General features: G+C 51.4%; 4 protein-coding genes across 4 annotated transcripts; 1 reads left to right on the forward strand and 3 right to left on the reverse strand.

Annotated features, from left to right (window-relative positions):
- Window positions 1-1,460: 1,460 nt before the first annotated feature.
- PRN1_2 (RNA pol II transcription cofactor) lies at window positions 1,461-2,573 on the reverse strand (the record flags this gene model as incomplete). Its single annotated transcript, XM_056220675.1, has 1 exon — window positions 1,461-2,573. The coding sequence occupies one exon, from the start codon at window positions 2,571-2,573 to the stop codon at window positions 1,461-1,463; it is 1,113 nt and encodes a 370-aa protein (XP_056065978.1).
- Window positions 2,574-7,269: 4,696 nt separating this feature from the next.
- Window positions 7,270-8,902, forward strand: N0V89_011950 (uncharacterized protein; the record flags this gene model as incomplete). The annotated part of the gene is made up of 4 exons (XM_056220676.1): window positions 7,270-7,428; window positions 7,481-7,588; window positions 7,634-8,550; window positions 8,608-8,902. 4 exons carry the CDS (start codon window positions 7,270-7,272, stop codon window positions 8,900-8,902), a joined length of 1,479 nt encoding a protein of 492 aa, XP_056065979.1.
- A 280-nt stretch (window positions 8,903-9,182) lies between these two features.
- N0V89_011951 (uncharacterized protein) lies at window positions 9,183-10,345 on the reverse strand (the record flags this gene model as incomplete). The annotated part of the gene is made up of 3 exons (XM_056220677.1): window positions 9,183-10,009; window positions 10,060-10,245; window positions 10,303-10,345. The coding sequence occupies 3 exons, from the start codon at window positions 10,343-10,345 to the stop codon at window positions 9,183-9,185; spliced, it is 1,056 nt and encodes a 351-aa protein (XP_056065980.1).
- Window positions 10,346-11,196: 851 nt separating this feature from the next.
- On the reverse strand, window positions 11,197-12,234 carry N0V89_011952 (uncharacterized protein; the record flags this gene model as incomplete). The annotated part of the gene is made up of 1 exon (XM_056220678.1): window positions 11,197-12,234. One exon carries the CDS (start codon window positions 12,232-12,234, stop codon window positions 11,197-11,199), a length of 1,038 nt encoding a protein of 345 aa, XP_056065981.1.
- Window positions 12,235-12,277: the final 43 nt, after the last annotated feature.

Here is a 12,277-nt window from a genome sequence, read left to right on the forward strand (position 1 = left end):
ATTACAAAACTCATATTGCTCACGTTGTGCTTCTTCAGCACATCTGCCACCCGTTCAATCAGATTTTCAGAGTTGCTAGAGATCTCTTCAGCCGTTTTCTGGCATTTTCCCAGAATTTTACCGTGGGTGTCTGAGCCGACGTCTAAGAGGCCTAGATTGACTGTAGGAGGCGGCGACTGCCAGACCTGATCGAGGCTGCTGTTCACGCTTTAGCGTTCACTCGAATCTCCAATTGGCGCAATGTTACGTACAGGGTATCGTAAGCAAGGACGTTGGTGTGGCTGTTCGCATCGAACTTTCCTACGTGAAGGGTCAGTCATCCGTAGCCTCGTGCATGTTCTCTTTCGGCACTTTAGCATGTACTGCTAGGTCATGTTTGTGAGGATAGCTATGTTCCGATTTGTTGTTTCGCGGTTAATTGGTGATGCCTAGTACGAAGCCGCGGTACGCAAATCATTGTAGAGATAGCGACCTTACCGAAGCTATCCTCCCAATGTGTTGTATTTTTGATGCCAACAGCTTTGGCGTGAACCTGAACTGTGACTTTGTACTTTTGCTCACGAGTGTGTGCTAGGAGTCAATTGATGTAGGCAAGAAGAAACACTTTGGACTCTCTGGATTTGTTTGTGTCCCTGTGCGCCTTGTTACAGTCTTTCCTTTGCACAAGTATGACCTGCACCCTACGCCCTCAGCTACCGACTATTCCCTTCCACCAATCTAACCCCCTCTTCACTCTCATCCTCACCTTCCCACCTCCCTCCTTCTCCCGCCACCAAAACCTCACGCCCACTCCTCCTCTCCACCCCCTCCTCATTACCTTCCGCCGTCAACCTCCCCAGAACATCCGTCACCCCTCCATCCGGACTAAGTACTACCTTCAACACGCCCTCCTCCTTTACAAACTCATGCAGAACATTCCACTCCGCGCGCGTCATCGCTGTCGTCGTCAGCGTGGGCTTGCTGAAGCGGTCGTAGAGTAAAAGGCAGGGGATGTGCAGTTCGTAGAAGCGAGTTCCTGATGAGAGGATGAGGGGAGCGTGCGGATGGGGCCGCCGTGGGGGAGGTGTAGAGGAGGTGGGAGAGGAGGGAGTGCCGGTGGGAGAGAAGATGGAGGGTGAGATCGGAGAGGGAGGGGGAGGCATAGTTGGGGGATGGTAATGGTGGTGTGGATGATGTGGATTATGTTGTTTTGGGGGAAGGGTTCGTTGCTTCGTATACTGTAATAATAGTAGTTTGGGAAGGACGTAGGGAGTTGTGGTCGTGATGCAGAAGTGTTATGGGTGTGACGGATCAGCTTAGGTGAACTCACTTCATTCTACTATGAGGATACGCATGTTGTAAGAGACAATGGCAGATATTCAAACGAAAATTCACTTCTTATATGGAAGAGGCTGAACGTGAACAGCTCAGGTATCTAAACTCTATGTACAGAAAACATTTCAAAACATCATAAAGCGTGATCAGTGAACCATGCTCTTTCCGATCTCAGATTCCCAGTTGTTGGCGCGCTCGAAGCCGTTCGAGTGTGTTTGATAATCCGTCATAGCCTGAATGACCTCATCACGACTTGTAACGACGAAGGGACCATACTGGACTATAGGCTGGTCTAGTGGAAGCCCAGCGACGAGGATAAATCGCGACTCAGATTCAGCACCCTCCTCTACGGCAGCTTCAATGCTGTCTCCGTTCTTGTCGAAGACAACGTTGTGGTATTGGGGGATCGGCCGCGATACACCCGCCGAGGAGAAAATCGTGGTGCCGTTGAGCGTGTATGCGAAAGCGTTCCAGCCCTTAGGCAATGCCTGCTTCACGGTGCCGCCCGGCTGCACTGTGAAGTCGAGCAGCCAGACAGGGGTGTATGCCAACTCTTTGAGCGAATCCGTGTCGTATGCGCGTCCACTGATGATCTTGACCTTCACTTTGCCATTATCGCCGGTAGCTTCAGGTATCTCCTTAGCCCTCAGGTCTCGGTAGCGCGGTTCGCAGGACTTCAATTCCTTCGGTAGATCGACCCATAGTTGCATGCCCACGTTGGGCGATCCGTCTTCGTTCTGTCGCGGCATCTCAGCGTGAACGATGCCTCGTCCAGCAGTCATGAACTGCAGATCGCCTGCTTCAATCGTGCCTGCGTTTCCTGCAAAGTCTTCGTGGTCGACTGCGCCAGACAACAAATATGTGATCGTCTCCTGGCCCCGATGAGGGTGGTCAGGGAACCCAGCGCCTGGCGGAATGGCGAAATGGTCGAGCATGAGGAATGGCGAGAAGTTGCGGAGTTGCGGAGTCCCAATAGATCTCCGTACTCGTGCACCTGCGCCTTCAGACTGTTCGCTAGCCAGAAACGACTTTTGGATCTTGCGCGGGGCAGTCGTGGTGAGGGGCTCGTCGGGGATTACGGGCAATCCCTTGAAGTTCGTTGTAGCATTGGCCGTCATCGTGCGTGTGGTGCTCGTAGTATTCAGAACTGGCCGGATGTGTTTTGATAGTTGGGTAAAGCGTGAAAGCATATACTCGTTGTTGTAGAGTGCGATTGCAACTGCAGCGATGGCGAAAAGTATAGAGAAGAATGTCTTCATCGATCGCGCGAGGTCTACTTATACTTGTAGCGGGGGTGCCGTCGAGAAGATTCGAATGAGGAGCTAGAAATAGTCGAAGAAGTTGGCGCCATGATGAGGGCTTGTGTAAGACGTTAGAAAGCAGCGATGATTGGAAGAAGCTTGGCGGCCGTTTTGCTTTGACAATCCTGACCAAGCAGACACGAATGGCACTTGCCTTCGGTAAGCGGACGTCACGTGCGACTTTTAGTGCAAGTCTCTCGGAAGCTTGAAGGTGGGGCTAGCCGTTCCAGATTCGAGCACAAATATCATTACACTGCCCCATTGTCACCCCAAGCGTACTGCTATAGCTAGAACTGTCCAATATGCATGATCAACCGGCCATGGATTGAGCGCATTCTCCTTGATAGATACTCGTCCTCAAGCGGGGTATCTACGCCTCCAATTCTTGTGCATGATGAAGTTTTCCATTCATTTTAGTCCCAGAACTGTTTGCTGATGCGTTCATAGCCAACAAGTCCGGTTGAGTTTAAGGTTATCGCGATGAGGATCTCCGCTTAACTCGAGTGTTGGGCGGACCATTGTAGACGATACTTCGTGAATCTTTGCGTCTTGACCGTGCAGCTCGGCCACGGTCTTATCTTCCGTCTCGATCGGTTGTTGGTAGTCCTGCCTTCGCCCTCTTCGCCGTAGCAATAAGATAACTACAAGGCCAACGATAATGACACTGAGGGACACACCAACACCGAGCCCTGCCTTCGCTGCTACGGATAGGCGAGCAGAAGTACTGCCGGTTCTCGAAGATGGCTGTTCAGTATCTGTTGCGGGTGCGGTTGCGCTTGAGGCCGTGTTGTTGGGCTAGCCACTGGATGTTAGAGCAATATCACCCGTAATACTTTTGGACCTTACCGTAGTAGGTTTCGATGCAGTTCCGCCTGTTTTCGCGCCTGTCACTGTAGACAACACAACCTCAGAAGAACTCGTGAGCATCGCTCCTGCTAAACCATTGACTAGGAATGGGTTCTTTTCATTGCCTAGTTGAGCACGGATCGTGTAGCTCTTATCCTTCATCAAGCAGCTCGTCACTCCATCGCGGAACCATTGCGGTACCTGCGTCCACACCTGCGCAGCACACAAGGCTTGCTCATCAAAGCAAGGGAGATCATTCGCGTAGTACGAGCATTCACAAGGTCCTGGCCAGATGTAGTTTGAAGTTACGGATTTGGTACACTCAGTGCGGATACTGTCCCAGCGCGATGCGCATGAGCTCATGGTGGGAAGAACGGCGTTGCATGCTGCGTTGGTGTAGGTCTCTGCGAAGCAAAAGCCAGAAAGTGTCGCGCAGATAATGACAGTGAGCTGCGAACTCGTGCCCATGGTCATACTCCCCTCAGTGTGGGCAATCGTGCGCGATAAGCAATGATACTTAGCTGAGGTGGGAGGCCGAGTGTTACGGAAGGGACGTAGCCCTACATCGCATTATATTGGCCAGCCAGCTATTGGTATTACTTGCATGGGAGACAACCACTGCATGGCTGTTAGGCTGAACCCCGCTTTAGGGGAGCATGTTGTCCATACACAAGTCAACGAAGGGACGCCAACCGAAGGAAAAGCAAATATGACGCAAGGTGGAAGCGAGAACTTTAGATGCTGAACACGAGGCTTATCGTATAGTCCAGAACAATTTTCGGGCCTGGATATGTTGAAGCGTCAACGAAACGAATTACTGAAACAATGGTGGAACGAATGTGCTGTTGAGAGTGAATGGAAGCCCTGTGTCACGTGCACAAGTATCATTTGATAAGCCTAGAGTACAACAATCATTCAGCGATTCTCTGCGTTGGAACCTGAAAATCTCAATCTGTTGTCCTTGGCTTCAGAGGACGCGCGACTACTGATATCTAAACGCAGCTTTACTGTGTATACGTTGCGCTAACCTTCGAACCTACTTCTACAATTAGCCAGGAATGTCTTGCGGTACGAGATGATAAGTTTACAAGAGTTAAAGTGGCACACGTATGCGCTCACCGGTCAGGCCGCGTGCAAGGCTGCAGCCTCTTGCACCCGCGGGCAAGTTACGCAATCCTAGGCCCTCAACTTTCTCCTCATTAGATGTGGGAACATGTAAATCCCGACTCGGAAACTTAGAGGTGATTGTCCAGCAGTTTCGTTGCAACGATTTTGTAGGCACACTTTGAGCATCAGTTGGGGTCTTCAGCCTTGGACAACATGCTGCGCCCCGCCAGCCTGCTCGAGTTAACAGGCACTATTCGTCCTTCCTGCTATGCTGAGACTGTGTAACCAACGCAGCCACTCAGCTCACGATTCTACTTAAGCCACTGCTAGGCCCGAAACTTCTAGATCACTCGTGTCTTATCCGGATTCGCTGGATCTCACAATCACCTTCTCAACGTTGAGATGTCCCATATCCTATACACGGATCGTTGATTAATTACGAAATATCCCACCTCTGCAATAATCAACACTGGAAATTAAATTACGATGTCGGTCGAAAGAACGTTCCTAATGGTTTTATGCGACTGCAAGCGACCCGCCATTGAAAGAGTCTCTGGCGGCATTTGCTGTCTGAGTTGTGGATCTTTCCACGCCGACGTTGATGCACCGCAAAGCGCATGGCGAGTGAATGCAGGGTATCAATACGGACCACTCCAATCATCCAAATCATTTAGGCTCGTCCGTTTGGGCGCTGGAGGTCGCCATGAAGATCTACAATGTTGCGTATTCCACTCCAACTTGGATCATCACGAGTCTTTTGAGGCACTATCATACACTTGGGGTGAAAACAGCCTTACTAGATCGCTGTATACCCCAGAAGGCTGCTTGCGAGTGACTGCGAACTGTTTCGCCGCACTGCTGGACCTTCGCTACGAACACAGGGACCGCGTTCTCTGGATCGATGCAATCTGCATCAACCAGCTTGATAATGCAGAGAAGAATCACCAAGTTCCAGTCATGGACAAAATTTATGCAGCAGCAGATCAAGTTATGATTTACTTTGGTCCCGAATCCAGCACACACTCCGAAAAGCTCTTCCACTGTTTCAATGGGCACTGCCGATACTGCCAAGGTCATGGCCGACGTGCTTCCCCCCGACATTGCGTCCAACAGAACGATGTCTCGAAATTTCTCTCGAATCCTTGGTGGACTCGAGTCTGGGTCCTCCAAGAGGTCGCCGTTGCCAGAAAAGCCTTTCTTATGTGCGGCTCTGCAACGCTCGAATGGGATCTGTTCACAGTTGCGCATCTTAACGCTAGATATATCAAGCCAAGAAACGCCCTAGGCGAAGTACCACCGGTGCTGCTATTTTCCGGGAATAGGAAAGCACTGCCCGATTTCGTATCCCTCATTCACACCGCGCGGAGCTGCAATTCGTCAGATCCCAGGGATAAGATCTACGCGCTTCTGGGACTTCTTGACACTTCCGCGCCATGTGGCATCGTGGCGGACTACGGAAAGTCAGTGCTGGCACTCTACGTCGATTTCCTTCTTGCTATGGTATCCGCGTACGGAAACCTTGAGGTGCTTTGTTTCCTTGGCAGGGAATTGGAATCTGAACTTACCAACCTCAGAAAGCTTACTCGAGACTTAGCCGAACCCGGACCTAACTACTGGCATGATGGAAACCTTGGGGTCATCAGCAGGGGGCTTCACAGTTATCCTGCACCCTCCAACGAACAAGAGCAGACAGAATCCTCGCAGCCGTCATGGCTGCCGCAATTAGATTCTCCACAACGTCTTTCATCTCTATCGCAAGTGCAGTCCAAGGCATCGCATTGGACTGCTCCGCTGGCTACAGTCTGTCCTCACATTGACCACGCTGGCCCAGCACTCAATATTAGATTGATAACCGTCGAGATCGTCGACCGGACTAAGGTACAGAAGGACCAACACGATTTCGAAGACACCATTACCCATGATGCCATGTTGACACATGCCATTAGCGATTGGCTCCTACAGTACGGTAAAAATAGTTTTCCCAGTCGGCCTCGCGGTTGCACATTCAAGCAACTCACAACGTTCTGCGTCGGACGAACGCGCATATTTACTCCCAGCTCGTGGATTGTTTGCTCGAGTCATGTCCGGATCGGGGACCACGTGTGCCTCATTTACGGCGCAAAAGTGCCATTTGTGTTGAGGCCAATGCAGCAAAGTATAGGTTGTCGATCATTCAAACTGCTTGGGGAATGCTACGTAGACCGTCCCAAGTACTCTCTTGATGGGTTGGAGAACAAGGCGCTTACTGTTGGGTGGGAGGCTGCGTGTCTGGTCTGAAGTGCCTCGCCGACAAAGCGACTCACCATAACGATGCACGAGCCATGGTTCACTAAGAAGAGTTACCCATTTCTTTTCCATTATGTTGCGTGAAGCTTCAGTTCTTCCAGTCCAGGGACAAAGTCCACCTTTGATACCGAGGTTGTTGGAGTCTCAATGTTCCGATGAATCCAGTACAATGAACTCGCTGTGACCACTCAAAATTACCTCTCTGCCCATGCGTGAAGTTCGGAAATGGATAACGAAGCATAAATCGATGGTCGTTTAACGGTCAAATCGCATTCGGCTATACGTCCTTATCGCCGGAGCCAATGAACGGAACGGGCTTAACCCCACTAGATTACTGTACATAACGACATTGAGCGCGGACATGCACACAGCTGCATCTTCCATTGACTGGTAACAAGACCGACAGGCTGCAAGCATGACGGAACTCCTCGATCTATGCTATGATGTTCTGATCCGCATTCTGGAAGAGATAGACCCCGAGGATGTAGGCCGCGTTGCTCAGACATCGCACGGCTTCAATGACTTTATCAAGAGCAATACTGCATTATACAAAGCACAATATCTCAGGAACTTTGTATGTGTTGAGTGTCGCGATAGTAATACTGTACGTATCTGATAGCGTGCAGGATGACCCACGGAGACGACCAACCGATCCAGAACCAGCATGGATACCACAGCTGCAACGGCTCGTGAGGTGCAAGAAAATGCTCGAGTCCGCAAACACTGATTTGAAGGTACAAGCACTCGTTTGCGTCGAAGACAAACACTAAAAAGCACAGCGCGACGAGTTCAGGTTCATCGCCTCAACACTCGAGAGCCTCATCGCCACCGGCTCAACAGATGAAGCCGGCGTATCTTACAACCAGCAACTAACAACCGAGCTCTTCCAACCCATCTTCCAGAACTACGATGCATTCCTGTGTCGTTCATCTCTCTACGGCCGGTGCGGCAGCTCGAACCAAAAGCAAGCCGAGGACGAAGAAGACCGGCAGCTAAGCGCAAAGTTACACTGCCTCTTCGGCATCCCCTCCAGCAACATCGGGCGAAAAGTTCTTTCCACGCACCCCTATGCGCGATCACGCGTCTACGACTTACGCAACTACACGGACAAAACCATATGGGGCCCCTTCCGCGACGACGGCAGCATGAGAGTAGACTGGGAAATGATCGAAAGCCTGATGATCGTCCTAGGCTACAATTCCGGTCTCTGCTGCCGGCGCTTCCTCCACCGGTTTCGCCCACCCTGGACCGAGCCCCTCGAAGGCGTGCTCCCCGAGCGCGCAAAGATACTACCTGAGTACCCGCCGAAGCTTTACATGGAGCCAGACATCCCCCTCCAGCTAAAAGACCCGTATAATGTGTCGGGCGTGTGGTCGCGCATCGTGTGCTTCATGGATTACAACGATCTGTACAATTACAACTTTAACACTGAGGCAATGAGAGTGCCCTCAGATAAGCTGAGGGAGCCTATCAATACGGAAGAAGCTATTAGACATATTATCATGGACCTGAAGGTTACGGAGGTCCTGGCACCACGCGAGTTCGATAATCAGGCTCTGCCTGTTGTGAAGTTTGTGGGGACGTCCCGCTCGGTCGACGCATCTTGGGATCCGAATGCGAATTCTAGGATTCGTGGATCGGTACGCCTCACGCCTGAGGGGGAGGTGCGATGGCGTACCATCTCGGTGTTTTACGGGTAAGTAGATTTCGATCATCGAGTTCTACTGAGCAGAGTATTACTGACGTGTGACAGCGGAGAGGAGCGATGGCGCAGTGAAGGCATTCAGGTTGGCGGTGTACGATCACAGCGCGGCGTCATCGGAACGTGGTTCGATAAGGATATGGACCCGCATGGGCCTGCGGGGCCGACAGCATTCTGGAAGATATCTGATAAGAATCTGGATCTTGACAGTGAAGAAGGTGAGGAGGAGGAGGAAGAGGACGACGAAGAAGAGGATGAGTACTGGTATCCTGGGATTGGGACGGATGAGGATCAGGATGTCGAGGATTTCGATGAGCATGGGAATTTGCACAGTGTGCTCATGTGAGCGGCATTTGGACTAACACGCATATACAGCTTATTTACTTGGCGGGTTATGAGGTAAATGTTGGCGTCGGCGTCCAGGGTGCTCAGGTTTCTTTCATGCGATGAAATATATGGGCTTCTTCAAGTTCGTGCTCGAGCGCTTCACCTCTTGCGAAGATTCTTCGTTAAGACAGATCTAGCTTGAAGTACACTCATGCCGGTAATACAAAACATCATACCTGTGAACGCTGCGTGGACGATCATCAAGACTGTAACGATTCAATTTGCTACTATCCATACTTCTAAGCAACAGCCACCCCCTTCGCCACCAGCCCCTTACTCGCCTTCGCAGCCGCATCCTTCTTAAACCTCTCCGCCCTCCCATAACTATCCGCATACCCTCCCAAAACCGCCTGCTCCACCGTAATAGGCTTATACTTCGCCTCCTCGCCCTCTGCCCTACAATTCGGCAAACACTCCACCACAAAATCCGGATTCCCAGAGAAGAATACCGGAATAGAGTACCTCTCTTGCCCGCTCTGGTTGATTACCCTGTGCGTATTCGAGATGTACTTGTCGTTGCTCCACCGCATCATCAAGTTGCCCAGGTTGACGACGAACGCGCCAGGCGTGGGCGCCACATCTAGCCATTCTTTCGTCTGGTTGTCCAGAACTTGTAGCCCTGCAACCTTATCCTGCAGCAGTATCGTGATGGTGCCGAAGTCGGTGTGTGCGCCGATGCCCCGCGTGAGCTTCTGCGGACTGTCTGGGGGCTGACTCGGGTAATGCAGCAGACGCATCGTCGCGACTGCGCCCTCTGCAAACTCATCGAAGTAGCTTTCCTCGAGGTCTAGTGTCTGCGCAAGGACCTTGAGTATATCCTTTGCGAGGTCGACGACCTTGTAGTAGTATGCCATCGCGGTTTTCGAGAAGTCTTCGACGTCGGGGAGCGTCGTGGTGGAGGGCCACATGTTAGGGCCAGAGTTGAGTTTCTTGTTTATGAAGTAGGGGTGCGATTTGGAGATCTCGTCGCCGATGTATAAGCCTTCTTTGAGCTCGGGGAGGGTGCCTTCTTCGAGGATTTGCGACTTGAGGAGCTCGTAGCCGCGGTTCCAGGTGTTTGATGTGTCTGCAGTACGATCAGTAAAGTGGACGGCGTAGAAGGAGAGATGATCGCACCTTTGCTCACTTCCAATTTCTGCTCCAGCGACAGGTCGAAGAACTTCTTGTTCCAGTCCATGATGCCTTGTTGCAGCTCCAGAGGAACGTTGTGCCCGGTGATCTGGAAGAAGCCATTGTGGAGGCAGCAGCTGCGCACGTCGTCTACGAGCTTCTTCTTTGCAGCCGTGTCACCGGTGTAGAACGCTTCAACCAGGGTCAGCGCTCAATGCCATCGCGTCCTGAAGTATGTTGGATGTGTACCTGAGAAGTCGAGGATCGGGGGAGCGTCACCGACACCAACCATTCTGACGGAGATATCGGGGATAAGCTAGCTAGCGTGACAACTAAGGAGGGTGCGATGCTCGTGATGGTTTGACCGTGATTGCCACGCCTGCTTGTTTCTTGAAGCGTTTTTATGCGTTCGAACGTTATTGCTATCACTTCGACCCCGCGGCTACCCCTCTCACGCGACGTATACAGTGGTGGGGTTCGTGGTGGTAGTATGACATGCGGCCGGGCTGCCTCCAACGGGAGCAGTGTTTCACCCCCACCTTTGTCTATCGATTGATAGTGGCAGAGACAGAGCGCTGCGCCAGGACAACATGCTTACGAGGTTATGTTGGGGTCGAATGGGCATGAAATCGAGTTCGGATCTGATGGTCTGATCATGTTTCCCACCCATTACTGCGCTCATGGGACTAAGGACTGTTGTGTGACCTATTTGAGACTTAGTTATCACCCTTGTTCGTGCGTCTTACACCTTTCAGAGGTGCGACATGGCCTTGATGTGCATTGAAGAATTTGCACAGGAGGTTTTTGACTGCTGTATATCAACTCGAATAGTAATTTTGTGTAGACTTGAGGTATCTAAAGGAAGGAGGTTCAATCGTATAACTGAGGAAGAAGGATCTGAATGAAGATTCCAAAAGTACAAGAAAGCCGAAGCCGGTGATGTTGAAATGGCTTTTCCATCGGGCGGCTGGCGATCATATAGAAACAGGCCAAAACCAGCAACAACAGCCCGATCGGAAATTCGAGTAATTGTAGATCATACAGTGGAATAGACGTAGCACCAGGACCAAAGGAATCTGTTATGAGAACGTATGCCCGAGATTGAGAGTCGTCATGTCGTAAAGTGTCGTGGTGAAGAAGTTATTACAGCGCCGGCTCCGCCAGCGTCCTCTCAATCTCGCTCCAACTCCGCATCCTTCTTTTATCCTGATCCCATAGACCGCCGTACACTCCATGCTCCCATATCCAGTTGTCGCACAAGATCAGATCATCGTCGTCGCCATAAAAGCTCTTCGGCACATCAGCCTCCCATATCGTGACGCGATCCTCGGGTGTCCAGTCCCGGGTGTACTTTGGCGTGAGATGATTGTCGTTCACATCCACAAACACAATGTCAATGTGCCTGCCATTGTACCTGTTAAACAGCTCGTCGATATGTCTGGCAAGGAGTATTTTTGGACGAAGAATGAACAGCGTCTCTAAAGAGGACACCATGAAGTAGAAGTCGAGATGAGCCGGTTCTATGTCGTTCGCAGTCATGGCCAAACGCTTGAGATTGGGCGGCGGATATCGGAAATAGTCCGACGTGTCATAGCTGCATATGAGTTCCTCCAGGTTCGGCATATGCAGGAATATATTGTGACTGCTGCAATAGGGCTTCATAACCATCTGCTCTGAGGCTGGCACGTAGACTGGGTTGAGGTCGATGGCGAGCCGCTTTAACGTAGACCCCACGGTAAGACACACATCTATGACCTGAGGCAAGCGAATCGGAGGCGTCCTTCCGCACCTCTCTGATCTAGCAGGTGAGATGAATAGAGAGACCAGATGTCGCTGGATGTCGGCTTCGCGGAATAATTCTTCGTTGCGCCCAGCCTGGCCATATTCAAGAGCTAGTGGGTGATTTCCCAGATCCAGGCCCAGCGTTCTGCGGAAGTAAGAATGCCTCGTGACGTCGTTCAAGTACAGACAACTCGCGTATAGATATCGTGATGCGCATAGGTAAACGGTCCTCGACACCAGTGTTAGGGCGCGCAGCGCCTTGGTTGCCGAATGTGATGGTGAGTAGGCAACAGGTACTCGGCCGTCGCGCGTGCCCACCAATTGGTCTAAGACATTCAAGAACAGCTCCACCGGTAATGATCCAAAGGCGTTCTGTACGCGGGTATCCGAAGGCTCCATGGTGATTGCGCAAGAGGCAAGGTTCCAGAAAGGTTATGGTGTC

Source organism: Didymosphaeria variabile (assembly GCF_027946475.1).
Source record: "Didymosphaeria variabile strain IMI 356815 chromosome Unknown scaffold_9, whole genome shotgun sequence".
In the NCBI taxonomy this organism is placed as follows: domain Eukaryota; kingdom Fungi; phylum Ascomycota; class Dothideomycetes; order Pleosporales; family Didymosphaeriaceae; genus Didymosphaeria; species Didymosphaeria variabile.